The sequence below is a fragment of the Lissotriton helveticus genome, chromosome 1_1 (genome assembly GCF_964261635.1).
Source record: "Lissotriton helveticus chromosome 1_1, aLisHel1.1, whole genome shotgun sequence".
Lineage (NCBI taxonomy): Eukaryota > Metazoa > Chordata > Amphibia > Caudata > Salamandridae > Lissotriton > Lissotriton helveticus.
The window spans coordinates 967,449,700-967,474,793 of NC_136057.1; the positions used below are offsets into that span (position 1 = coordinate 967,449,700).

Consider the following 25,094-nt stretch of genomic DNA (forward strand, 5'->3'; position numbering starts at 1 on the left):
CATCAAAAGGAGCGGGGGTGGGTCTACCTACCACTCTAATATGGCCGCCCGCATTACTAACCTTTTGGGCCTCTGTTACTTCGGCGGGCTTTCCTCACTTAATTGAACAATTAATCAATTACTCTACTCTATAAAAACTCGCCGCCCTGAGCCTCCCTCACATCCACGGAAGCCGCAGACGAAGGAGGAAGCACGAGCGTGCGAGGGGCTCAGTAAGTACGGCATAGCCGTTTCAATAGGATGAACCTTGTATCCCAGCCAGACCCTTGCCTTGTGATACTTGGAAAACATCTGATGGGACAGAATTTCAATGCACTCCCTCTCTTTCCCCTTTGCAGTTGGGACCCCACCTTACCCTTCTGTCTTAAGCTGGCTCATGAGGCATTGACTCCTCCAATGATAAGTATGCATTTGAATACCTCCACCCCAGGCTATTAACATCCCCTATGTGTAACATTTCTGTGTGTGACTGTGTGTTTTCTCAGGATGTGCTTCAATATCCTTCACTGTTTACGCATGATCCCAACATTCCAAACTGGTATATATGTTTGTGTGTCTCTTTCTCCCTTACAGGTGACTTAGAGTTAAGCGCACTTTGGGATCGGCGCCATTATAATCAGTTTTTCTTATCTTGCAGGCATACTACATTATTAGTGTGGAAGCAAAAAATGTGTCGTAATTATTAATTGTAGTTACACACATAGTCAATCGTTTTTCACTTTTTTTGTATATACACTTTTTCTACCTCTGTGGAGAAACACTAGTGAGTGACAGGGGGATCTTCCCCTAGGTCCTGACGAAGAGGCCCCGCGCCTCGAAACATGTTGACCCACATAGGAGAGAGAGCCCATTAATCTGCTCCATCTCTCCGCTTCACTTTTCTTTTAATAATACCAGCCAGTGTTTAATAAAATTTCTTTTTTCCACTAGGCCAGGTATTTTTTAACGACTCACACTTATATCACTCCTGACCCCACTGACACTCACTCCCAACACATAGCACCTCCACCTAAAGGTGCTCCAGCGTATCCGCTTGTCGCAGCACTGCCCCGCCCCGCAGCGGGACGGGAAGACCCCGATGATGAAGCATGACACCAAGGGCCCTTTTGGTGTGTGAGGGGTATTTTAACAAAGAAGGTGTATTCCAATTACATCCGGATATACACCCACCCAATGTGAGGTGGCCCTTTTTGATTAACCTAAATCCCTGATAAGAGGAGGACGTGCCCACCTCGGTGCCCATCGGCATCACCTCTTCACTCCCCCTTTTTGATTTCCTTAGTTATCACAACGGAGCCAGAATATACAAACTGTATTCAACAACTGCATGTTGTACCTGGTCTGTCCTTTCTTCTCAATTGTGCAGGTCGCAATTGTGTGTATTGTTTTAACCGTGTTTTAAGACTAAGGATCTAGACTAGTGAAATTTACTCCTGTGTTTTTAGTTATTCAAAATAAATGAATTTTTAACTACCCATATGTTTCTATTGTATGTACTTATGACATTGTGAGGCTTGGTATCGTAACCTTCACTTAGCATTGTCTCAAGGGAAACTTCTTTTCTTTTGGTTGTATAACCCCATTTCCCTTGGTTCTTCAAGGGGTACCTCTCGACTTCCTTCATCTATAAGCATCCATCAAAATGTTGTATTGGAGCAAAGTTGAGAACAGGAGAAGATAATCAGGGGCAAGCGATTTATCTTCTATTGGTAAATGTGTATAACCCCCCCCCCGGGAGGGCGTCTAATGTACTGGTCGACTCTATTTGCACTTTTGTGCAAAGGTTAGGTAATAATGAAGAATGCTCACGTATAATGAGGGTAGGGGATTTTAATGCTAAATTATGTAATAGTGCAGTCTTGTCTTTTTCTAATCCGGAACTGGAGGAGGTTTGGGCTATCCCAGACTCTGTACTGCCGGCCCATTTAAAGTTGGATAAACGAGGCCTATTACTTTTGCAAAATCTTAGGAGTTTAGACCTTGTATTACGAAATGGTAGCTTCCCGGAGGACTCCCCCGCAGCTTACACTTTTCATGGGTCATATGGTCACTCTTTAATTGATTATATGGCAGTTTCCTTTCAATTATTTAATGCATGTATACAGTTCAAGGTATCTGCCACAAATTTGAGTGACCATAATATTTTAGTGGCAAGCATGGACATAAAGATGGAGAAGCCTGAACTTTGGAATCAGAGGAATGAAAATGTCTCTTCTAATCAAAATAATGGACGTACTTGCTGGCCAAATAATTTGCTTCCAAATTTTAAGAGGGTTTTTGAGAATACTGCTCCCAGCCCCAGTCAAGAAACACTGGTCCAGAGGTACGAGGGAGTCTTGGCAGCAATTAGAACTTTCGGAAGGAAGAAACAAGTCTTTAGTGCTCCTCCAATTGTAATAATACCATGGGAAATTAAAAAACGGAACCGGGAAATTAATGGTTTAATTAGAGACCAATTTAGGGAGCCCAGGACACAAAGGCAGAGAGAAATATGTAGGCTAAAACAGGTACGGAAAAGGAAAATAGCATCGGATCGAAGGAGTGCTGAAGATAAAAAATGGGTTAGACTTCGAGAAGTGGCTTTATCTGGGATACTAGGAAATATTGGGCATTGATTGCAAAATGTTGTGATGGGAGAGAAAAAACAAAACACATTTTAATCCCAGAAGCAGAATGGTCCATACACATCTCCCAGCTCTATGCTCTAAATCTCACAGTTGGACAGATCCAAGAGGTTATTAACGTTCCATCTATGGGGGGGGGGGGGGGGTGATCATGGAGCACCAACATGCATAGAGATTGAAGGTTACATCAAAGAGGCAAGATACTCTAGTGCAATGGGCCCAGATGATGTACCAGTAGCCATAATAAAACAGGATTGTGAAGAATGGGCAACATTTTTGCATCCAATGTTTGTCCATTGTTATACTCATGGGGATATTCCACAATCCTGGAAGGGAAGTATACTAGTTCCGTTATATAAGAAGGGCCCAAAAAATTCCCCGGACAGTTTTAGACAGATTTCGCTCCTGGACACAACAAGGAAATTGTTTGCAAAGAGTATTCTTAGTCATCTTCAAGAATGGGCATTCGGAAATAATGATATCCCTTTGGAACAAACAGGATTCCGTAAGAAAAGTGGCACACTGGATAATATTTCTATTTTGCAAACTTTAACCGAAAAATATCCAGTAGGTCGGGGTGTCGGTTATACTCCGCTTTTATATATTTCTCCACAGCTTTCGATAGGGTAGACCAGGGGAAGCTGTGGAGGAAATTGGTCACTATGGGATACCAGGGAATCTTCTAAGATTAATAATTGTTCTCCATTCTTCGACCTGGACAAAGGTTCTATTGGGGGGAACACAAGGTCTCTCCAAGAAAATAATAACATATAATGGGTTGAAGCAGGGGTGCCTCTTGGCCCCTCTACTCTTTTCCATTTACATCAATGATCTGCCGTGTAGAGTGGGGCTGAGTAAAGGGGATCCCCCTCAATTAGGAAACTTAAAGTTGAGCTGTCTGTTATATGCAGATGATGCAATAATAATGGATTGCAAAGACGACTTTCTGAGTTAGTTAGGTACACAGAAGAGTATTATTTAAAAATAAATATTTTAAAAAGCAAAGTTATGATTTTTAGCTATCAAGGTTGTACGGTCAGAAAAAAATCTGAATTGGTCTTGGGAAAAGAAAAACTGGAAGTAGTAACATCTTGCCCATATTTAGGAAAAATATTTACAAATAGGTGTTCAGCTAATAGACATATGGATCATTGCAAAGATAAAGCGATTTCACAAGCCTTTGCAATTAATCGTCTGTACACATGTTGTGGGAAAAGACATTTCTCACACATTATTTCAGTTTATAAAATAAAGATCCCACCAACCCTGAGCTATGCCAGTGAAACAATAGATGCACAAGAGTTGGCCAAATTCGAGAAAGTGGAAGGAAAGATCTGGCGCCAAATATGTAACTTAAATTGCGCTGCACCGATTGCAGCACTTGGACTCAAATTTGGTCTCCTTTCTACATATGTGCTATTAATGGCCGCGTGCTTAAGATGGTGTAATGCACTGATTAATGGTTCTGATAATTTGCTAAGGGTAGCGTTGCACGGAGAAATATTTGTAAATATGATGGGAAAAAGTGCTATTTTTAGGAATTATTTAAAAGCATTATCAATGTTTGGTTTAGATATGGATGGGGCAGCGCTTCTTTGCAAAACGGCCTTGAAGAGGATAATTAAGAAAACAATATACACGGTTTCTCTGGAAAGATATTAAAATGTGCTCAGAGAACAGAAGCATTGATTGTATTGTGGGGAGTAGTATTGTTAAAAATCCTCAACCTTATGTCTCATGGAACCATAACCCCTTCCCTGCTGGGCACATTCCCCCGCTATGCTTGAGGGATGGGGGGCGCGCGCAGCGCCCAGGTGCTCATGATGAGCTCAGCTCGTCATGCAGCACAGTGCTCGTGTGATCATGACGAGCTGAGCTCGTCATGACCACACCCGTTTCTTTAGAACGCTCGCACAGCAGGGGAATTAGCCCAACATGCGAGCGTTCTAAAGGCCATGACGAGCTCAGCTCATCATGAGCACCGGAGCATCGTGGCTCATGACAAGCTGAGTTGCCATGAGCATGCAAGGGGTTAAACATGGAGTGCGTAGAGTGATTTTGCTACTGAGATTGAATTTACTCCCCCTAAGAATCGTAACTGGTTCTTGGGAGGGTATTCCTAGAAATGAAAGGTATGGTCAGTTATGTAATTTTTGTATACAAGATTTGAATCATGTTTTATTTGGTTGTCCCGCACTACACTCAATACGTCGTAGACATTTAAGGATTTGCTTTTTAAAGTACAATATTACTACAGCAGAACAGGCCCGAAATTGTCTCTTGTTCCCCCCATCTGAACTGATGCGTTTTAAAATCTTTCGCTTTTTTAAACAATTTTTAAATATATATTAAGGTCGTAAAGATCCTTCCAGATATGTATGTTTACAGCACTTGCACTTTAGCATGGGCCTTCCGCCATTACGACCGATTAGTTATGTTTACAATTGTGTATGTGCACTTTACAAAAGCGTTTTTGCTGCTAGTTATTGGTTGGTAAAGACCTTCTTAAAAAGGATGCACAGAGCACTTGCACTTTTTTTCTCGACCTTTCTGTCCTGATGACCGAGTTATTGCGTTTACAACTAAGCATGTGCACTTTTTCAATTGTTGTTCGCTGCTAGTTGTGAATTAAGCATGGGCTCATCATAAACTTTGTCTTTTGGTTACTGACCTTAAGGATCTGATGTACCTGACTAAATCCTTGTTTTGCTACTAAACCATTGTGTACTGTATATTGAAATAGGCTTGTATAAATTGGTAAGAATTCATGTATGACAATTCTATTATTTAAAGTTCACGCCTTTTTAACTTTGCAAATTCCAAGATCGACTGCTACTGCTATGTTCATTCGTGTTTTTAAATGAAAATGATAACTTGTAATTATATTGTAATTTTATGGTGGAATGAATTGTGTTTTAAAAATTTATTTTATGTGGAATTCTGCGGAATTCTAAATCATAATAAAATAATTGAATTGCAATTTTAGTACTACTGTTCTAATATTGTTAAATCTAAAACTCCACTCGGTTGAATATGGATGACCTGAGGTAATTAATCATTCAATCTGATATGAGCCACCACATTACGAGTCTGCTATTCCTTTTGTAGGCACTCGTTAGTGGATAAAACAGTATGAAATAATAAAGAGACCAGTCAAAGGGGGACAAAGAGAATGGATGCAAAGAAAGAGGGGGTAGGAACAGTCAATATGGAATGTTCTGAAAAGGCAGCTATAATTCTTAAACAAGTCCTTTTCAAATACATTTTGAGAAGAAAATACCAGTTTGTTTACGAAACACACGCATTGCAAAAATTGTGCCTCCAGTCATGATACTATCAATTGCCAAACCGCACAATTGTATTAAAATTGTCATCTACAACTTAAGAGCAGAGTGCAAAAAAAATACTGAAAATGTGGTGTAGAGGCAACCCCCAACGACTTGAAATTGATGTGGAAAAGTAAGTTATTCAAATATTTATGACTTGGTCTTACTTTTCTCTTTCTTCTATCTCCTTCTGTCTCTCTAGCTCCCGCTGCCTCTGGCGCTCCTCTCGCTGACGCTTCACCACCTTCTCATAATCATTGGGGAACATCGGGTCATACTCATCTGCCAGTGGGACCAGCACATCCCCAGTGGAGAAACCACCAGGCACTGCATCCTGAAAAGAAGAATATTAACAAAAGAGCGCAATATAACTAATGGTTGCCCAAACATCCAAGGTCTGCCCCAGCAATGCCCAGCAGGGACATATAAATTGTAGTCATCCCTAAATCATATACAACTACATTTCAATAAACCAGTTTCTTATACACCATGATAAACCTCAAAATTAGAACTGGAGCAAGATGCTACTTAATATTTGATTAGAAAGAAAAATGGTTATTTCGGTTTCAATAGTCAATAAGGAATGGTTTCTTACATGTAATCCTGGGTCTCTCTCTTATGGAAATGTTTATTGAAATCATAAGCACTGAATTGTCTATAGGTGTTGGTCTTTAAGTAAGGCCACGATAAGCACTTAATTAAAATGTTTTGCAGCCTATAAATTAGGCTATAATGGCCAATTGCTTACATTTGCATCTGTTTTCGCGTAAGAGTCCAAGCAATAGTGGCTGGTAAAAGTGTGAACCAATTTCCACAAAGCTGCGTTGTATATTTGAGCAAAAGGAATGTTCCTCTTCAAAGCAGCTTTAGCTGCTTTCCCTCTTGTGGAATGAGCTATTGGTCTAAAGGACAGAACTTCTGACATGGCTAAACCCATACGTAGAGGGCCATAGTTTATAAACAATTGATTAGACTTGATTAAGTCTTTTGTTTTGTCTAGATAAATTGTTGAGACCCATTTAATATCTTAAGAGTGGAGAGATCTTTCTGCTGGAGTGAAAGAGTGCTGAAAGAAAGTAGGCAAAGTAATGGACTGATTAATGTGAAAATCCACAACAACTTTGGGTACGAATTTCAGATGAATCCTCCTAACCAACTTACTGCTATGGAATGCCAGAAAGGCGTTGCAATGAGCTCCTATGCATGGGTTGAAAACGAGATGCCATGAGACAAGAGTACTGTGTTCAATTCCCAAGAAGGGGAGGGAAAACTTTCTTTGTACCCTTTAGTACGTTTTTAATAACTGGGACTTTGAAAGAAAGAGATTTGTGAAAGTCATTTTCTGTTGGCAGTAATAACTTCCAAATGGACTTTAATAGGAGAGAATTGCAAGCCGGATTCGGCCAGATAAAGCAAACTCTGGAAGTAGAGCTTCTTCTTGGCACGTAGTTGGATCAAAGTTCTTGACAGAACACCAGATACAGAATCTCTTCCACTTAAAACAGTAAGCTGAACGCATTGATAAACATTCAGCCTCGAGTGTTTATGCATTTCTGTGGGAAAATTGAAATGTCCATATTGTACAAGCTCAGGAGCCATGCTGCCAAAATCAGAGAGGAGAGATTGGGATGAACTATCTCAACACCGAATTTCATGAGAAGGTCCGGTCTGTACAGCAGCTTTATGGGTAGACATTCCGACATGTGGGGAAGGTCTGCGGGCCACCACTGTCGGGCCACTCTGGAACTATCAAAATCATTCTGGCCTTCGAGTAATACAGCTTGATGATTATTGATGGAATCAGGTGAATCAGAGGAAAAGGTACAGAGAAATTTGCCGGACACTTCGATTCATAGGGCACTCCCCAATGTTCCTGGTTGGTAATACTTCGAGGTTAAGTTTGAGCGTTTTTCTGTTTTCTGCGGTTGCGACTAAATCTATGTGAATAAAACCAAGATGATTTAAATAATGTTGTTGTGTAGAACCCACTCGAGATTAAAAGAATCCTGCATAGGGAGTCTGCTTGAACATTCTGTAGCCCTGTGAGACGGGCTGTAGTGATTCTCAAGTCCCTGGCTTGCAACCAATTCCATAGTGTTTGGGCTTCTAGTGACAAGGCTCTAGACCTTGGCCCTCCTTGCTTGTTCAGATAGAACATCGTAGTTGTGTTGTCTGTCTGAACAAGAAGGGATTTAATCTTGAAGGATAGTCGGAAAGACAACACCACCAAATGAACAGCTCATAGTTACAAGAGGTTGATATGATAAGCAATTTCCTTAGTGTACCCTTTGTTCCCAGAATTAGAAAGTGACTTTTGTTGCTCACCAACCTAACAGATGCATCGGTCGCTATTGCCTGAGAGGGAACATCCTGATGGAGAGGCATCCCTTGAAGGAGATTTTTTGGCTTGCATCACCATAGGAGGGATTGCCAACTTTGAGGGAAAATGTAGTGGTCTCATGGGGAGATGGGCACTCAGAGCCAGAAATATGCAAGAGGCCATCGCTCCTACATTAGATGGCACTTTTCTCACAGCTGGATGAAATACTTCTATGAGAGACTGACATATCAGACGTATGGATAAAAGTCTCTCCTACGAAGGATACACTTTTGCTTTTATGGTGTTGATAGTTGCTCCTAGATAATAAAGTGACTGAACTGGCGATGAGGTTGGTTTCTGATGAATGACATCAAGACCTAGCCGATTGAGAATAGAGATAATTACTTGATAAAGATGCTTTACTTGCGGCGTCGATTCCTTGATAAGCCACTTGAATAGGTATCGCTAGACAAATATTCTGAGCTTCCTGAGATGTGTGGCGATCACTGCCATGCACTTCGAAAAAGTTCTGGGGCTGGTTGGAGGCCAAAAGGAATAATTTTGCACTGGTAGGGATTGTATTCTACTACATGATCACTACCAGTACAAAGTTCTTCCTTTCCTCTAAGGAATTTGTGGTATTTCCTGGCTATTCCTGAAGATATATGGAACAGAGCCAGTCTCCTTGATGGATTTGAGGATAAATTTGATGTAATGCTAGCATTCTGAATTTTTCTCTCTGTATCTATTTGTTAGCGACTTTCAGATCTAGTAGGGTCTGAATTCGTTTTTAGGACATTTCTTTTTCACAAAGAAATAGGAATAAATCCCTGTTCCCCGTTGGTTGGGAGGTACAGCTCCACCGCATGCTTCTGCAGAAGGATATTCACTTCCAATCTCTGCATTTGTAGAGGTTGATTGGTTGATTTTGGTGGAGGAATATTTGGCGGAGGACTGGATGAATCCGAGACAATAACTATTCTATCAATATTCAGAAGCCAGACAGTTTGTGATAGATTTCCTTTCTGTTAGATATTGAAGTATTTTCCCTACCGGAGTGGGTAACAGAAGAATGGGAATCAGAGGCTCCTTGCTTGGAGCCTGTAGGAGGTTTTCCTGCTTGGACCGATTTGTAGCCAACTTTTCCCTTTTTGTTGACACCTTTGGTGCTGGCGTTGGTTGTGCTTGCAACCACCGAGACGTTTGAACTTTCTGGGAATAGCAATGCCTTTCATGCGGGTTGTAAGGGTGCTTTCGTTGCTTCTTACGTTTCTCCAGACCAACTGCCTTCAAGGTCTCCATCTCGGTCTTCATTTAAGTCATTTCATCATCTGTATGGCTCCCAGAGTGTTACCAGATAAAGGAAGATTATTCATTCTCTGCTGAGATTCCTGCTTGAGCGTCCTGAGGTAAAGCCAAGAACTTTATCTGATGGCCAATACGTGACCGTAACCATGGGCTGAGAGCAAAGATGAATCAGCAGCAGTGCTAATCACTTGGTTTGAAACCATCATGCCTTCATTCATGATTTTGATGAAGGCTTCTCTGCAATCTCTTAGGAGGTCTTCGACAAACTGCGGCAGGAAGTCTCATAAAAGACCCATCAGACCTACCTAGCAGGGCAGAAGCACTGCTGCTTTCATGGTTGTGGCAACTGTGTCACATACCTTGTGTCTTACTGAATATAGTTTCCTGCTTTCTTTGTCTCGTGGAACTGGAGATGACGGAGTAGTAGAATTACCTTTCTTTGCAGCGAGATAACAACTGCATAAAGAGGAGGATGTGACTGCAGGAATAACAGCTCCTGCTCTGGAGGCGTATATTTTTTCTGAAGCCTAGACGGAGCTGCTTTAGCTGCAGCTGGGTTAAGGAAAGGTTCCATGGTGGATTCTAATAAACCTGGAACTAGAGGTAGAAGGGGTCTTGATGCTGCACGTTTGTGAAGAGTTTCTAAAATCACTGATGTAGCCGTTGAAGCAGGCAATGAAATGTTCAGCTTTGTAGCTCCTCGCACAAGCACCTCCTGAAACCTGTTGATGTCATCAACTGGCGAGGCACTTGTCAGTGAGTATCTTCCAGTAATGGAGGAAAAGGTGGAATAAAATGACCTCCGTCTGGATGGTGACCTAGTTCTGGGTCAAGACCTAGAATGAGATCTAAGAGTGCGGCTTGATGAGCATCTTGAGGAGTGCCGAGAACGATGATTGTCTGGCAAGATCTGGACTGAGGAGACCTTGATCTCCAAGGGGAAGCGGGAGGTCTTGCTGGAGATGGAGCTCCTAAAAGGGGTGTATGAGGAAGTGAAGAAAGCTAAATATGTGGGATAGGTGGTGCAGCAGGTTGCTGCGAGTCCAGAATAAGGACCAGCGATGATGGCCAATAAGCCCTGGAATATCCTGAGTCAGAAGTTGAAGGCAATCTTCTTGGTCTCGAGCTCCTGACCCGTTCTGCAGGTCTGAAATGCCTCTACTTCGATAGGCTTCTCAAGGTCACTGTTTCTCTAGGTCATGAAGTCGACTGACTTTGACGTGGAGCGTCTCCTGTGTCTTGACATCATGGAATCCTACAACGTTGACCTCTTGTGTCACAACATCGAATGTCATCCCCTCCTCAGTCTCAACCAAGCTCTCGACAGCAAGAAATGCGTTACTTACCTGTAACAGCAGTTATCCAGTATTGGTATCTTTCATAGATTCACATGCCTGAATCATTCCCCGTCGTCGGGGTGGGAGTCCCCGGTAAAATAAATATAGTAATGTCACATGGACATATACTTAGTACTAGGCCAGAGGCCTCACATTAGTAGCCTATCTAGGTCCTTATGTAAAAAGGACCAAACTTTGGCCAGTAGCCAATCAGCCCTTATCACCCTCCTCACCTTCCTGGAAGGAGCCCTTGTCCCTCAGATTTTCGTAAGCACCGTGCCAAGTAGTACCTACTGAGAAGACTTAGGTGAGCCCTTCCAGGGGAGGCGGGTGGGTTGCATCTGAATCTATGAAAGATACCAATACTGGATAACTGCTGTTACAGGTAAGTAACGCATTTCTTATCCATTATTATGGGTATCTTTCATAGATTCACATGCCTGAATCAGAATAGCAAGCAATAATGAGCACATTTCGCAAATACATCTTGAAATGCATAATAAACTTATCAAAAGTTGTTACACAGTTTACATAGTACTCACAACCTGATAAGAAATGTGCGAGAAATTACCTGGAAGGTGGGATGATAGGAAGAAGGCTCACCTCTAATGAAATAGATGACGTAGGACCGCCTGTCCTACTGCTGCATCCTTCATAAGTGCAGAATCCAAGCAGTAGTGCTTGGTGAACGTATGTGGCGTCTTCCATGTCGCCGCTCTGCAGATGTCGACAATGGGTACCCCAGCAAAGAGCGCCATGGAGGTGGCTACCGCTCTAGTGGAGTGTGCTCGAACCTTGGAAGGCAGAGGATGGCCCGCCTGTTGGTGACAGAATGCAATGGCCGATGAAATCCATCTGGAAATGCTCTGTTTTGTCAATGCTAGGCCTTTCCTGGGCCTGCTAAATGCAACAAATAATTGGTTAGATTTCCGAAATTGCTCAGTCCTGTGTATGTAGAATTTGAGACATCGCTTGAGGTCCAATGAGTGTAGAGATCTTTCTGCCGCAGATGATGGATTCGGGAAGAAAGATCTCAGGACAATAGGTTCATTGAGATGGAAAGAGGACGGAACCTTTGGTATAAATTTTGGATTAGTCCGTAGAATGACCCTGTCATTTTTAAACTGGATAAAGGGGTCTTGCACAGAAAAAGCCTGCAGCTCACTCACTCTCCTTGCTGTCGTGAGCGCCAGCAATAGAGCCGTTTTCCATGACAAATATTTAAGATCTGTTTTGTGAATTGTCTCGAACGGGTGTTTCATAAGCTGAGCTAGTACCACATTTAGTTGCCATGTAGGTGGTGACGCTCGCACTGGAGGGAAAGTTCTGAATAATCCCTTTAGAAACTGCTTGACCAGTCTGTTGGTCCATAGTGAAGCACCACAAGAAGAACGTCGAAACCTGGAAATGGCCGCCAGATGGACTTTTATTGAAGCGTGTGCCAGCCCTGAATTGGCTAAGTGGAGCAAATAGGGCAGAATTTGTGCTGGAGTAGAAGTGAACGGATGCAATTTCTGAGCTCTACACCACAAACAGAACCTTTTCCACTTAAGGGAATATGTCTTATTAGTACTTTCAGCCCGGGCCCGGGCTAGAACGACTCTGCATTCTTGTGGAAGATCTAAATTCTGGAACTCTCTGAACTCAGGAGCCAAGCCGATAATTTGAGAGATGTTGGATCCGGATGTTGGACTTGTCCCTGGTTCATTGTAAGGAGATGTGGGCATGTCCTGAATAGAATTGGAGGTTCCAGCGATAGAAGGTGTAGTTCTGTATACCAGTGCTGGCGCGGCCACGCTGGGGCTATCAGGATCATGGTACAACTCTCTGCTTTCAATTTCCGGAGAACCCTTGGGATCAGGGGAAATGGTGGAAAGGCGTAAGCAAAGACTTTGCACCATGTCATCGAAAAGGCATTCCCTAGGGACCTTTTCTGGGGAAGCCAGCTTGCGTAACGTTGGCATTTCGCATTCGCTTCCGTCGCAAAGAGATCCAGGTGAGGCTTGCCCCAACGGGAGAACACTGAGTCGAGCGTCTTCTGGTCGAGCTCCCACTCGTGGCAAATTGAGCGCAGTCTGCTTAGCGAGTCTGCCAGGGTGTTGTCTACTCCTGGGACATACTCTGCCCGCAGAGAAATGTTGTGCTGGAGCAGCCACCTCCAAATTTGCTGAGATTCGCGAGACAACGTCTTGGATCGAGTACCTCCCTGTTTGTTTAGGTAGTGCATTGTGGTGGTGTTGTCCGTCCTCACAAGCACTGGGAAGCTCCTGATTCGGGGTAGAAATGCCCGAAGAGCTAAGCGTACTGCTCGTAACTCTAGCAAATTGATGTGGAGTCGTTTTTCTGCCACTGACCACTGACCGTGTACTTGCAATTCCTGAAGGAACGCTCCCCATCCTTCCAGTGATGCGTCCGTGGTTATGACATAAGGGGAGACTGGGAGTAGAAAAGGAAGGCCTTTGTTCAAGTTGTCGCCCAGAAGCCACCATCTCAGAGCCTTTTTCATGACCTGAGTGATCTTGATCCAGTCGTCGAAGGATCCTGTACTTTGGATCCACTGATTTGTTAAAGCTTCCTGTAGAGGTCGCATATGGAAGCGACAATGCGGAATGAGAAATATGTTGGAAGACATCATTCCTAGCAATGACTTGAAAAGTCGAACTTTGACTCTCTTTTTGGTCTGAATTTGGACGGCCAGGTTTCGCAGCTTGACCTGACGTTCCCTGGAAGGGAAGGCTTTCTCCTGTTGTGTATCCAATGTCGCTCCTAGGAAATTGAGACGTTGTGATGGACGTAGATTTGACTTTTCCTGGTTGAGCGTTAGGCCTAAGTTCTCGAAGAGACGAAGGCAGGCGGTAGAGGACTTGGCCACGCCTGTCCGAGTAGGAGCCTTGACAAGCCAGTCGTCCAGATAGGGAAAGACTTGATGGTGATGCTGGCGAAGGTATGCTGCTACCGGAGACAGACACTTTGTAAAGATGCGTGGAGCTGACTTTAGGCCAAATGGTAAGACTCTGAACTGGTAGTGCCTGCCTGCCACTGCAAACCTCAGGAATTGTCGATGACTCTTGTGAATGAGGATATGAAAATAGGCATCCTGGAGGTCCAAGGATACCATATAGTCTTTCGAATTGAGTAGGTGTAATACCTCCTGAAGGGTAACCATACGAAAAGACTGCTTCTTGAGGTACTTGTTTAGGTTTCTCAAATCCAGTATTGGTCTCCACTGCTTCTTCTCCTTTTTTCTGATCAGGAATAATCGGGAGTAGAATCCTCTCCCCTTTTGTTCTCGAGGAACTCTTTCCACTGCTTTTTTCTGAAGCATTAGCGAGAGTTCTTGTTGAAGTATGTTTAGATTTTTGTGTTGCACCGGACATGGTGGATGTGGAGGAGGATGCTCCACAAACTCCAGAGTGTGTCCGAAGCAGACTAACTGCAACACCCAACGATCTGTAGTAATTTGCTTCCAATTGTGAAGGAAGTTGGTAATTTTTCCTCCAACTACGAACTGTGGAGAAGAGGTGGAGGCCAGCTGGGGAAAGCAGTCATTGACGTCTGTTATTGTCTTTCTTTCCTCCTCTTCCTCGAAAGGACGACTTGTTATATGAGGATTGTCCTTGTTGTTGTTGCCTCTGCTGATATTGAGGTTTGTACTGCTGTGAAGAGTTATAAGAGGACTTGTAACCTTGATAGTTGCCACGAGACGGTTGTCCTCGACCTCTGGAGCCTCGAAAGGAATTCTGCTTGAATTGTAGAGTGCCTAGGGCTTTCGCCGTTTCGGTATCCTTCTTAATGCCCTGCAGCATGTCATCAATATGTTCCCCGAAAAGGCGCTCCCCATCAAAAGGCATGTCGAGGACTTTGGCTTGCACTTCAGGCCGGAATGCTGTGGCTTTAAGCCAGCCCCGGCGCCTTAAAACTGCTGCTCCCGCCAATTGACGGAACCCTGTGGAAGCAATATCCAGGGCCACTTCTATCATCTCTGAAGCAGAGCGTTCACCCTCCAGCAAAATCTTTTTAACCTCTTCTTTCTGGTCTTCTGGAATCGCCCCCAGATATGGGGCTATATCCGCCCATATCTGTCGATTATAGCGACCTAGTAATGCCAGAGAATTTGCAGCCCTGATTGATAGGGCGGACATGGAGGAAAATCTCTTGCCAATGGCATCCAGCTTTCTTCCTTCTTTATCAGGAGGCGCTGTCATTGTCGCTGACGGATTGCTGGACTTACGCTGAGCGGCCTGAGATATAACTGAATCAGGTTTAGTTTGACCAGTTAAACATGCGGGTGCAGTGTCTGGGGCTTTGTATTTCTTTTCAAGTCTAGCCGGCACTGGAATGAGAGGGAAAGGAGTTTATTATTTTCTGTCCTTGCTCCCATATATAATCGATTACTGGAATGGAGCGAGCTGATCTCTTGAAGGGTTCTTTGAAATCATGAAGAAAACACTCCTTCGTTTCCGATGCTATTTGGATGTTGAACCTTGCAGCCGCTCTTCCTACGATATTATGGAATCCCCCTAAGTCCTCAGGGGTTGAATCGTCCTGTACTTGGTCTGGGGATATTGGATCTGGATTAGCATTCTCATCAGAATCCATATCATCTTCATCATGTATTTCGCCTTCTTCATCCTGGGCCTCATCAATTCCCACTTCTTCCTCATATTCTTCCTCATCCGTGGAATTTTGAGGAGGAAAAGTCTCTTGTTCCTGATGCACATCCCGTGGGGGAGGCCGCTGTCGATGTTTAGGAGTTGGTGTTTCCTGTGGTACCTGTACTCCAGAGGCAGGAGCAGAAGATGGAAATCTTTGTTTATAGACTGAAATTAGAAATTGTAGGTCAGAAACAATTGAAGCTGGAAAGCACACCATAGGCTGAACAGTGGTATGCTCTTGAACTGATTCTTGAATTGTAATTTCCTCAAAATCTTCGTAGTCCGAGCTCTCATGAACTTTGATGTTGAGATGAGAGGGACTGGATGCTATGGGAAACATGGACTGATCTTCTGGATCCTCAGTTTCTAAAAAATGCGTTGGCAACAACTGTTGGACCTTGCTGGGTGAGGTCATCTCTGGTGTGACCAAACATGACGACATTTTAAAATGTGTATATGTATACTTCAATGAGGGAGAACCCTTGGAGTGTAAATCCTTTGACGCGTGTCCGTTGATAGTGTAGCGTCTACCATTTCTGATGTTTCAGTCGTTTTCATTGTCATTGATGTCTTCGTCGACGACGACGACGACCTCGTCGACGGCGTCGACACTGCAGCAGTCGACGACGACGTCACCGTCGACGGCGCCGTCGACGGTCTCGTCGTCGACAGACCCGTCGACGGTGGCGTCGACAGACCCGTCGACGGTGGCGTCGACTACCTCGTCGACGACGGTGTCCTCGCCGACGAGGAACTCGTCGACGGCTGTATCTTCGTCGACGGTTGTGTCTTCGTCGACGGTGGGATCTTCGTCGACGATGGGATCTTCGTCGACGATGGGATCTTCGTCGACAATGGGATTTTCGTCGACAATGGGATTTTCGTCGACGAGGAAGTCCTCGTCGACGGTGGGATTTTCGTCGACGCTGGAAGCTTTGCCTTCGCCGACGATGAAGCAGACGTCGACGGGAGCGCTGTCAAAGGCGACGACGACGATTTTGTGACAGGAATTACAGAAGGTATTGACCTACCCATCGTCGTCGAAGTTGAAGTAGTCGATGCCATGGAGAAAGTAGACGCCGTGGATGTCGAAATGGAGACTGTCGACATAGTCACCGGCAGGCCAGACGACACTGTAGCTGGCTTCTTGAAGTCTGTCACCTGAAGAGAAGGTTTTTGAGGCTTGACCTTAGGGTGACTCTCCATTGATTTTGGCTTCTTGTGAAGAGGCGCAACAGACTGCTCTGGAGATGTCTGTCTAGGCCTTTTAGGAGAGGAGTGGAAACTCCTGAAGGAACACTCACTCTCACCTGAGGAGACTAGACGCTCTTTGTCCTTCATCCTCTGGAGCCACAGAAGCAGGCGCCCTTCCCTGTCCTTCAAAGTCTTGACCGGGAAAGTGCGACAAATCTTACATTCCTTGGCAGAATGCTGAGGATAGAGACAATACAAGCAATCCTCATGCTTGTCATCAATATGTAACCTCAGTTTACTACAAGAGGCACAGGGTCTAAAAAGCCCTTTCCTAGGAGTAGTAGACATAGTGAATACCAAAACTCCCTTCTGAATTGAAGAAAAAATAGGAAATCCAAAGATATATGAAACAACCTGAGCAGAGCTCAGTGGAGACTCCCTTCAGCACGACGTGCGGTAGAAAATCTGAGGGACAAGGGCTCCTTCCAGGAAGGTGAGGAGGGTGATAAGGGCTGATTGGCTACTGGCCAAAGTTTGGTCCTTTTTACATAAGGACCTAGATAGGCTACTAATGTGAGGCCTCTGGCCTAGTACTAAGTATATGTCCATGTGACATTACTATATTTATTTTACCGGGGACTCCCACCCCGACGACGGGGAATGATTCAGGCATGTGAATCTATGAAAGATACCCATAATACTGGATAAGCAAGTCAGTACCGTACCACGACCTGGAACTACAACCTTTTTTAAGATTTCCTCTTTTATTGGCTCGCCCACTCCTGGAGTTCTCAGTGGATGGCAGAAGAGCCCTAGTAGAGGACTAAACCTCTCCTCGCTCATGTGATGTCTCACCTTCAGACTGCACCTCCTGCTGTCTGCATCGCTCTTCAGCTCCTTGAAGATGAATCTTCTTTCTGTCCCTCAGGGGGCACCTGGAAAAGGTCTTCCAGTGCTGACATCTGTTAGGGATGCGGCAGTCGGGAAGGCAGATAATGCACACACCATGAGGGTCTGATTTGGACTTCTTTCTGCCACAGGCAAGGCATTTGTCAATTAAGATGGCATTTCATTTAACTAGAAAAATAATTTTCCTGTCGGAAAACTAAAGAAAAACATTGGAAATGTTGAAAACCGTCGTGTGAAGGGGGTTGACAAAAACATTCTGAGAGAAATTTCGAAGGAATAGGCAAAAAGGGTCAAGCTCTGTGCTCTAAGATTCTGTCACCAGGAGCTGGAAAAAAGAACTGAGGTAACTGCCGCCTACTGGGCATGATGGGATATTGGTGGGCCGTGAGCGCTTAAAGGCATAGAGCCTCTCTTCATAACTGCAGAGCTGCAGCCTATAAGTCTACATTGTCCTCTTCCGTTCTTCACCATTTGCCTTTCAAAAAGGTTTGTGAATGAGATTTATAAAGACAAATTACACAGCTCCTGCTAATTTTCCTGTTTTTTAAAATTATATATCAATCCTTTTTTTAATAGAAATTAAAGCAATTGGCCAATATAGCCTTATTTTTAGGCTGCAAAACATTTAAATAAATTAAGTGCTTATCCTGGCCTTGCTGAAGAAAGCAAACATCTACACTTAAGGATGTATATTGCAAAGAAGTGCTTTGGGATTCTTGCACCTGGGCATGACTATTCAGTACTTAGGATTTTAATGGTGATCCTTTACGAGAGAACATCAATTATGACTGTATCAACAGTCATCTGACTAGGATTCACTTGTAAAGGAGCACATTTTGTTTTGGAAAGTGCATTTAACTTGCCAGACCTGCACATCCTATCTGTATACCATTGGTAAGAGTAAAAAGGGAATTAAAAAGTAAAATAATGCAGGCATCCAATAGATAGTATATGATTGGTGGAGCAACTATTATAGGAATATTATTCTGCAGTCTTCTCTCATGACCCCATCCATAGTGAATGCTCTGTAGTGAAATGTGGACTGTCAGAGGAATCACAGGATATAAGAAGAAACACGAGGTCCTTAATGGACTAATGACTTGAGCAGAGAGAAGAGAACAGAACCCAATGACTGCACAAGACAGAAATGTGTTGAATGCCACAGTCTACCCAAATAAGGGCACTTGTTATGTAATTAACATTTACAAAACATTGAAAAGGAGTACAATTAACATTTGTCTATTTTGCATAGCGCACATTACATTAATGCCGCTAGCCACTTATTATAACGGCACTAAATTCACATTGCCAGGTCCCTATAATAGCAGGGCACACAGCTGTGATAATGGTTCTCAGCAATGCATGGTAACGGAGAACCGCATTAGTGCGGACTGATCGCCCCCAGCAATAGGTTGTGTCCAGACCTGCGCTAATCACATGTATAGCTGAATCACTGGAAAGCACCAATTTGGAGAACTGAAAAGTACTAAAATGCCACTGAAGTGGCTATGAAGTACTAGGATCTTACAATCAACAACTGACACATTTGTGTGATCACACTATATATAATGAAATCAAATACTAATAGACAGAGAAACATTGGTATCAAAATGCATCAATTATAAGGATGATGAAAAGTGCAAAGCTTGGAACAAAATGTGGGAGTTTCCCAGAAATTGTGCGAGGCTGGTGGTGTTGGGGATGTCCAAAGAAGAGGGCTGTGGCATAAAAACATTTGTATCATCTACTCTAGCATTTAGCTCTGTTAACCACTTGGTAAACCTGGGCGGAGAGCGAGGAAGGGGTGGTGATCCAGACTGTTGCCTGTCTGGGATCTAATACAAGATTCAGAGTTGGAAGAAGACAGACTAGGGCTTTTCAGGACAAAGAGGAAGTGTTTTGCTGCTTGCTTTTCATTCTTCAAACTCTAGTTTGCAAGCTTGGTGGGGGGGGGGGCAGGGTAAAGAGCATCGCTGTCATGAAGATGCAGGTTAATGATGATACAAATGGACACTGGGTGACAATCTGCAGCTCTGAAAAGTGGTGTTATTTTCAGAACCTTCAGCCAATAGTAGATTTTAGTACACCTTACTACTGTCAAAGTACAGAGGTATTTAGTACACCTTACTACTGCCAAACTACAGAGGTATTCATCCCATCTGATTCCTGACCGTAGTCATTATGGGAACAATGCCAATGTGGGATTGCTAAGCTGCCATTTTGGGTTAAGTCACTGAAATGTAGTCTTTTCTGTCACATCCAAGATTCAACCATTTGCAGGCTCTTCTGCACGCATGAGAATCATAGGTGGTGTTGCTGGAGTGGGGCCATTAGTGGTTTGCTATACATTTTTAAGAGGGAGTGGGACAGGAGAGACCCTGGGGGCGGTTAAGCGAGGGATCTCAACCTACTACAGTGGAACAAAGAATTTTAGAGAAAGGTGCGACACTCTGGCTCCAAGCTGAAGATGGTTAAAGAAGATGTGGCGATCCAAAGTGCCAAATATTACAGAGAGGGCTAGGAATACGGCTGTCTCGGTTTCACAGCATGGCCAGACTGATGTCTGTCCAAGATATAGCAAGACTGGATGGCTGTCTGGACTTGGGCAGTGACTATCTTTCTATGAATTTTGAAGTTCCTTGACAGTTGTGGTATGAAATGGCAGTGGTTGTGACGAGAGGCTTCCTGGGGGGCTAGTGGTGTTGTCAAGTCTAAAGGCTAGCCTGATTTTTCTAACTGTAAGAAATTGAGTTATTTGTAGCAAACGATGAACCCTTCACAAGCAAAAGGACCACAATTGGCCCTACACTAAGAGTCATGTACCTCTTTGTAGCGCTGGACTCTCTCAGGGTAACAAAGCAACAAATGCCTACTCCAAAGAGGAGGTGTTGGCAAGCAATCCCAATACGCGGCACACAACACCCAAATTATTGTCCAGTCAGTGTTTTTTCTTTCAGAAAGGAAAAGTACTTTTATAACACACACCACTAAATACTGCACATTAAAATTACAAATATATAGATTCAGGTAGATGGAAATACATTTGGTGACATACTTAAATCATATTGCATCCCTAGTGGGTCCTGAACGGCATAATCAAAATATCCCCCACCAATGCTAGATGCAAAATCACAATATAAGATGTCTTTTTAAATAAGGCAGGCTTACTGGCTTTGTCAGGGTGCCAACACATAATAGAATCGGTCGCATGTCATGACTCAACCTTGCATGAATACTTAAATCAATGGAACCAACACTAACGAACATTCATTATAATGACAAACATTCATTGATCAATCACCTTTGTTGTCAATAGAGAATATAAATCCAAAACAACATGTGTCTTTGATTTGCTACAGGCCATGAAATGCACCCTCACACTCCTGAACCCAAAAGCAAAAGCTCCACCTTTGGGAGTGCTTTAAACAATGGTTAACCTCTCTTGCGGTCAGTGATTCAATCCCCTGGGAGAGGTATGGTGACTTATTTTGACTTGGGAGAGAGGGGGATTGGACCGCCTGCAGCCCCCAAACACTCTTTAACCAATGGTGGTGGTGCTCCTTCCCTTCTGGGGGCCACCAGAAGCATAAACAAAGAATGTACATGAGCCAGTAATGGAAATTATGGGACGTGGCAGGCTAACTAGAACATTTTCTCCGCAGCCTTTTGCTACGTCTTTCTGGTGGGCCCTTGTGCCATGCAAAGCTCCCATTATTTTTCTTCTTTGAGTGCCTCTGTCTAACCTAGGAAACCCACAGACATAGATAATTCATTGGGGGCTGAAGAGGGGGGGTTGCTTAGGTGCCAACAACCCCAGCCAAACCCACGTACACCGTAAACAGGTGCAGGAGCCAGCACTACTGCTTTCAGCTCCTGAGAGCTTGGCGATGAGAAGCAGAAGCACCTCCAACAACCCCAGACAACCACACGTGGCAAGGAGGCGCTTTGGTTCAGCTGCTTCTCAATGTCTATTTTCCGATTGATGGGGTGTGATGTATTCCTATAGGTTCTGTATCGATCCCCCTATTCCTGACCCTATTCTGGTTAACAAGTTAACTAGCAGCCATCCCATGATGCAGAAACCGTTATCTGATTACGCCAGACCACGGCACAGGAGCGCGTTATCTGATTAGGTCATAACGCTTGCCATCTAATTAGGCAAAGCAATATTCCTCCAGCCCCTGATAAGGCATACGGAGTCCTCAAAACAAATCAAACCTTTGACAACCTGGGAAAAACCCTGCGGCCATTGTTTTGATTTCACCGAGAACTTCAGTAAAAGAATGTGCTAACGACCAGCTCGTATGACATCCTTATTGACGTATCTATGTCCATCCTTACGTCAATCTCGGCACCTTACAGGTATAAATATTACCGACATTGCCTTAAGCAAACACACGCGGTGGTGACGAGATCGGAGCAGCGAGACTTGCCGAAGCCCAGCAGAGAGCGAAGCCCACTAGCTGCCCCGCCTTCCTGACGCGCTGAGAACGAGACGCTGCTTTCTCCTGCCGAGAAATCCAGCTCCGGCGCTTCCGAGCAGCCCTCGCAGGCAGCTTGGAATATCGAGACCTCAGACGAGAGATACTATCCCTCAACCATCCTAGACCTCAGGTACGGAGCTGAATAACCCCTTGCAGAGAATTCTTGAGTCTGTCCATTTTAAATAACGTATGGCTTAGAAACCATATCAATGTTTTTACAGTATTATTTTATAATTCTGCTTTTATTGTATGCACTTTACTTAACCATAAGTATTGCGATAATATCGATCCATTTCTCTTGTACGAGAATAGAGACTGATCAATAAATAACATCTTTTATTGAACACGCCCGTCTCTTCCTTTTCTCTACAATCTGGTGAAACTAAGAATGCACGTACTGACTGAGTAAAATAAGTTGTCTTTTGTTTTCACACAACACTAGAGATACACTCTTGATTAGGGGAGAGCAAAGTTGTCATGTTCTATGGTTGTCAGAAACTAAATCCCTTCTTGTCTATCCAGGGAGGTTCAACTCCTCCTTGTCTATTCGAGAAAGTTTCTAGTGAACTCTGAGCTAGCTGGCAAACCCAAAACTTTAAGTCTAATATCGACAGTAGAAGACCTAGTTAACGTCTGGTCTAGGTCTATACTATTGGAGGTATTATTCCAATGCGCAGAGCCTATTGGGATAATAGGAACTACACTACATGGCGCCCAACGTGTTTGGATAGGCGATAAAACTAACGCAAGACTTTAGAGTAACTCAGTCGTGCTTTTTCACTCAGACCCCTTTTTCCCATAATACTCCAAAGACGTCTGGAGTGGGTGAGAGGTAAAATCCGCCAAACCTCGCAGGAGGGAACTCCTATGTATGGTTCTTGGTTCAATCAACGTTGAAGGATACACTGTTCCAAAATATTGTGCATCTAATCTTTGTTTCCGAAAGAAACCTGATCTGCAAACAAACAGAAAAACCTTCCTGTCGGTAAAATGGTAGAGAGTGATGATGAAAGAGAAAGAGCTAGATTAGCAGCTGAAATAATAGAAGCTGATCATACTATGCAAGGAGCAGACCCGGATATAAAACTCATACCGGTCAACATTAGAAGATCTATAACGTTAAAACTTATAGACAATGGACTGACACCAAGAGGTGGTACAGTCATATTCGTAATTGAGGCACACGAATATCGGCAGACAGAGGTATTCTATTCATGGATACACTTTCCAGCAGCAAATGCTGTAACAAAGGAGTTCCACTATTATAAAATAGAGGAACCACCGGATACCTACACTCCTTTCGAGGAAGTGGAAGTACCACTCAAATTCTAAGAGCACCTGCTCTTGTTTAATGGCGCCCTAAAACATAATAATCACATCACCAGGCTCGGTCCACTAGGTAGACCAGGAGCAACATGGCCGGTCCTAGCCGGATACACACCACATCCAGACATCGAAAGAATGTCTGCAGCAGATGTTTTAGTACAACTAAAACAACTAATTAAAATATATAGACAACTAGTCCAATATGTAATGCGGACTTCAACTATCCAACCAGTAATTAAAATTCCACAGCTGACCCCACATCAGGGGAACACAAATAAAATTACACCACAGAACTACAGTCCTGCCTAGGTAAAGTACCAGCTAAACGGGAACAAATACCATTCTGGTTAGCACAAAAAATCACCCAAATAGAGGCGGTGTTTCCAGACACCACCCCTGTGGATAAACACAGGATTCTGACTATCTGTCTTCCAATGGGAATCGCACCACACGTGGAGGACTGTGACACTTGGGGTACAGTCTTTGCTTCCATTTAGACAAAAACACATGGTGTACCATCCATGTCGGTAATACCAGATGTGCTAAAACAAATTCAAGACGAATACGGTCCAGAACCCGCTTTAACTCTTGGTATGAAATTACTAAAAGACTTCAAGCAGGTCTCGGCAATATTACTAGCCAACATAAAAGGAAAAGCAGCGAATGTGGCGATCCGCCAGAGGTTAAAAGAGACAGATATAGCAGACCAACCAGCTGAAATTGCCAGAATTATAGAAAAATCCTATGAAGAACTAGGTAGAGATAGTTTGGGTGGAATACCAGTAAAGCCCCAACTAATTGAAAGTCCTGAAAAAATATTTATTAAAAATAATCTAAACAGTCAAAAGAAGAACTGGGATGGAAACAAACAATCCAATCCAAAAGAAAAGAGATTCCAGTCCAGAGGAAGGTCTCCTCGGCGGAGAGAAAGATCTCCGGACCAAGGACCCAAGTCTCCCCAAAGGGACGCATCTGTGAAAAAATACAACCTTAGAAATAGGGATAACAAAGAAACCGGATAGATATCAAGATTTTGATACACGTCCCTCTCAATCTTTTCAGACTTCCTCGCAGAAATCGGAAAGAAGAGGACGATCGGAACCCAGGGAAGGGCACGTCAAGTCCAAAGACAAGGAACCTGCTCATCCAAATAAAAAATTACAGTTTCCAAAAAAGAAGGTAGCCAGTATTAAAGTATTCAACAATGCCGAGAATACTGAGGACACAGCTGAAAAACGGAGAGTGGGCTCAGACAATGCTAGACAGCGCAGCAGAAGTGAGCATAGCACGCAAAGTCCTTATGAATCATCTGGAGACAGTGGACACGAATGAATACATTCAGGTGGAAACTGCAGACACCAGAGTTAGCAAACCTCACAAAATATATGAAATAACTTTACGTATAGAAGGGGATAAGACTAGAAAAATAAGGGGCCTTTTTTGGGATAATCTCTCCAAGGGCTATGACATCCTTCTAGCTGAAAAAGATTGGCCACCAAAGTTTGTCAGGGAGTGCCCACATGGCGAAGAAATAATTATGCCTGCCTTCTCAAATCATATTCCAATTCATAAAAAATATACACTTGCAAGAAAGTGGGCAGTAGCTCAAGC

General features: G+C 43.6%; 1 protein-coding gene across 2 annotated transcripts in view; it reads right to left on the reverse strand.

Moving 5' to 3' along the window:
* Positions 1-25,094, reverse strand: part of RBM17 (RNA binding motif protein 17) — a 267,677-nt gene that overhangs the window by 137,161 nt on the left and 105,422 nt on the right. For both annotated transcript variants that reach the window (XM_078677186.1, XM_078677181.1), the window contains exon 4: positions 6,118-6,284. In XM_078677186.1, coding sequence (XP_078533312.1) covers positions 6,118-6,284 — 167 coding nt within the window. The remainder of the gene's footprint in view (positions 1-6,117; positions 6,285-25,094) is intronic.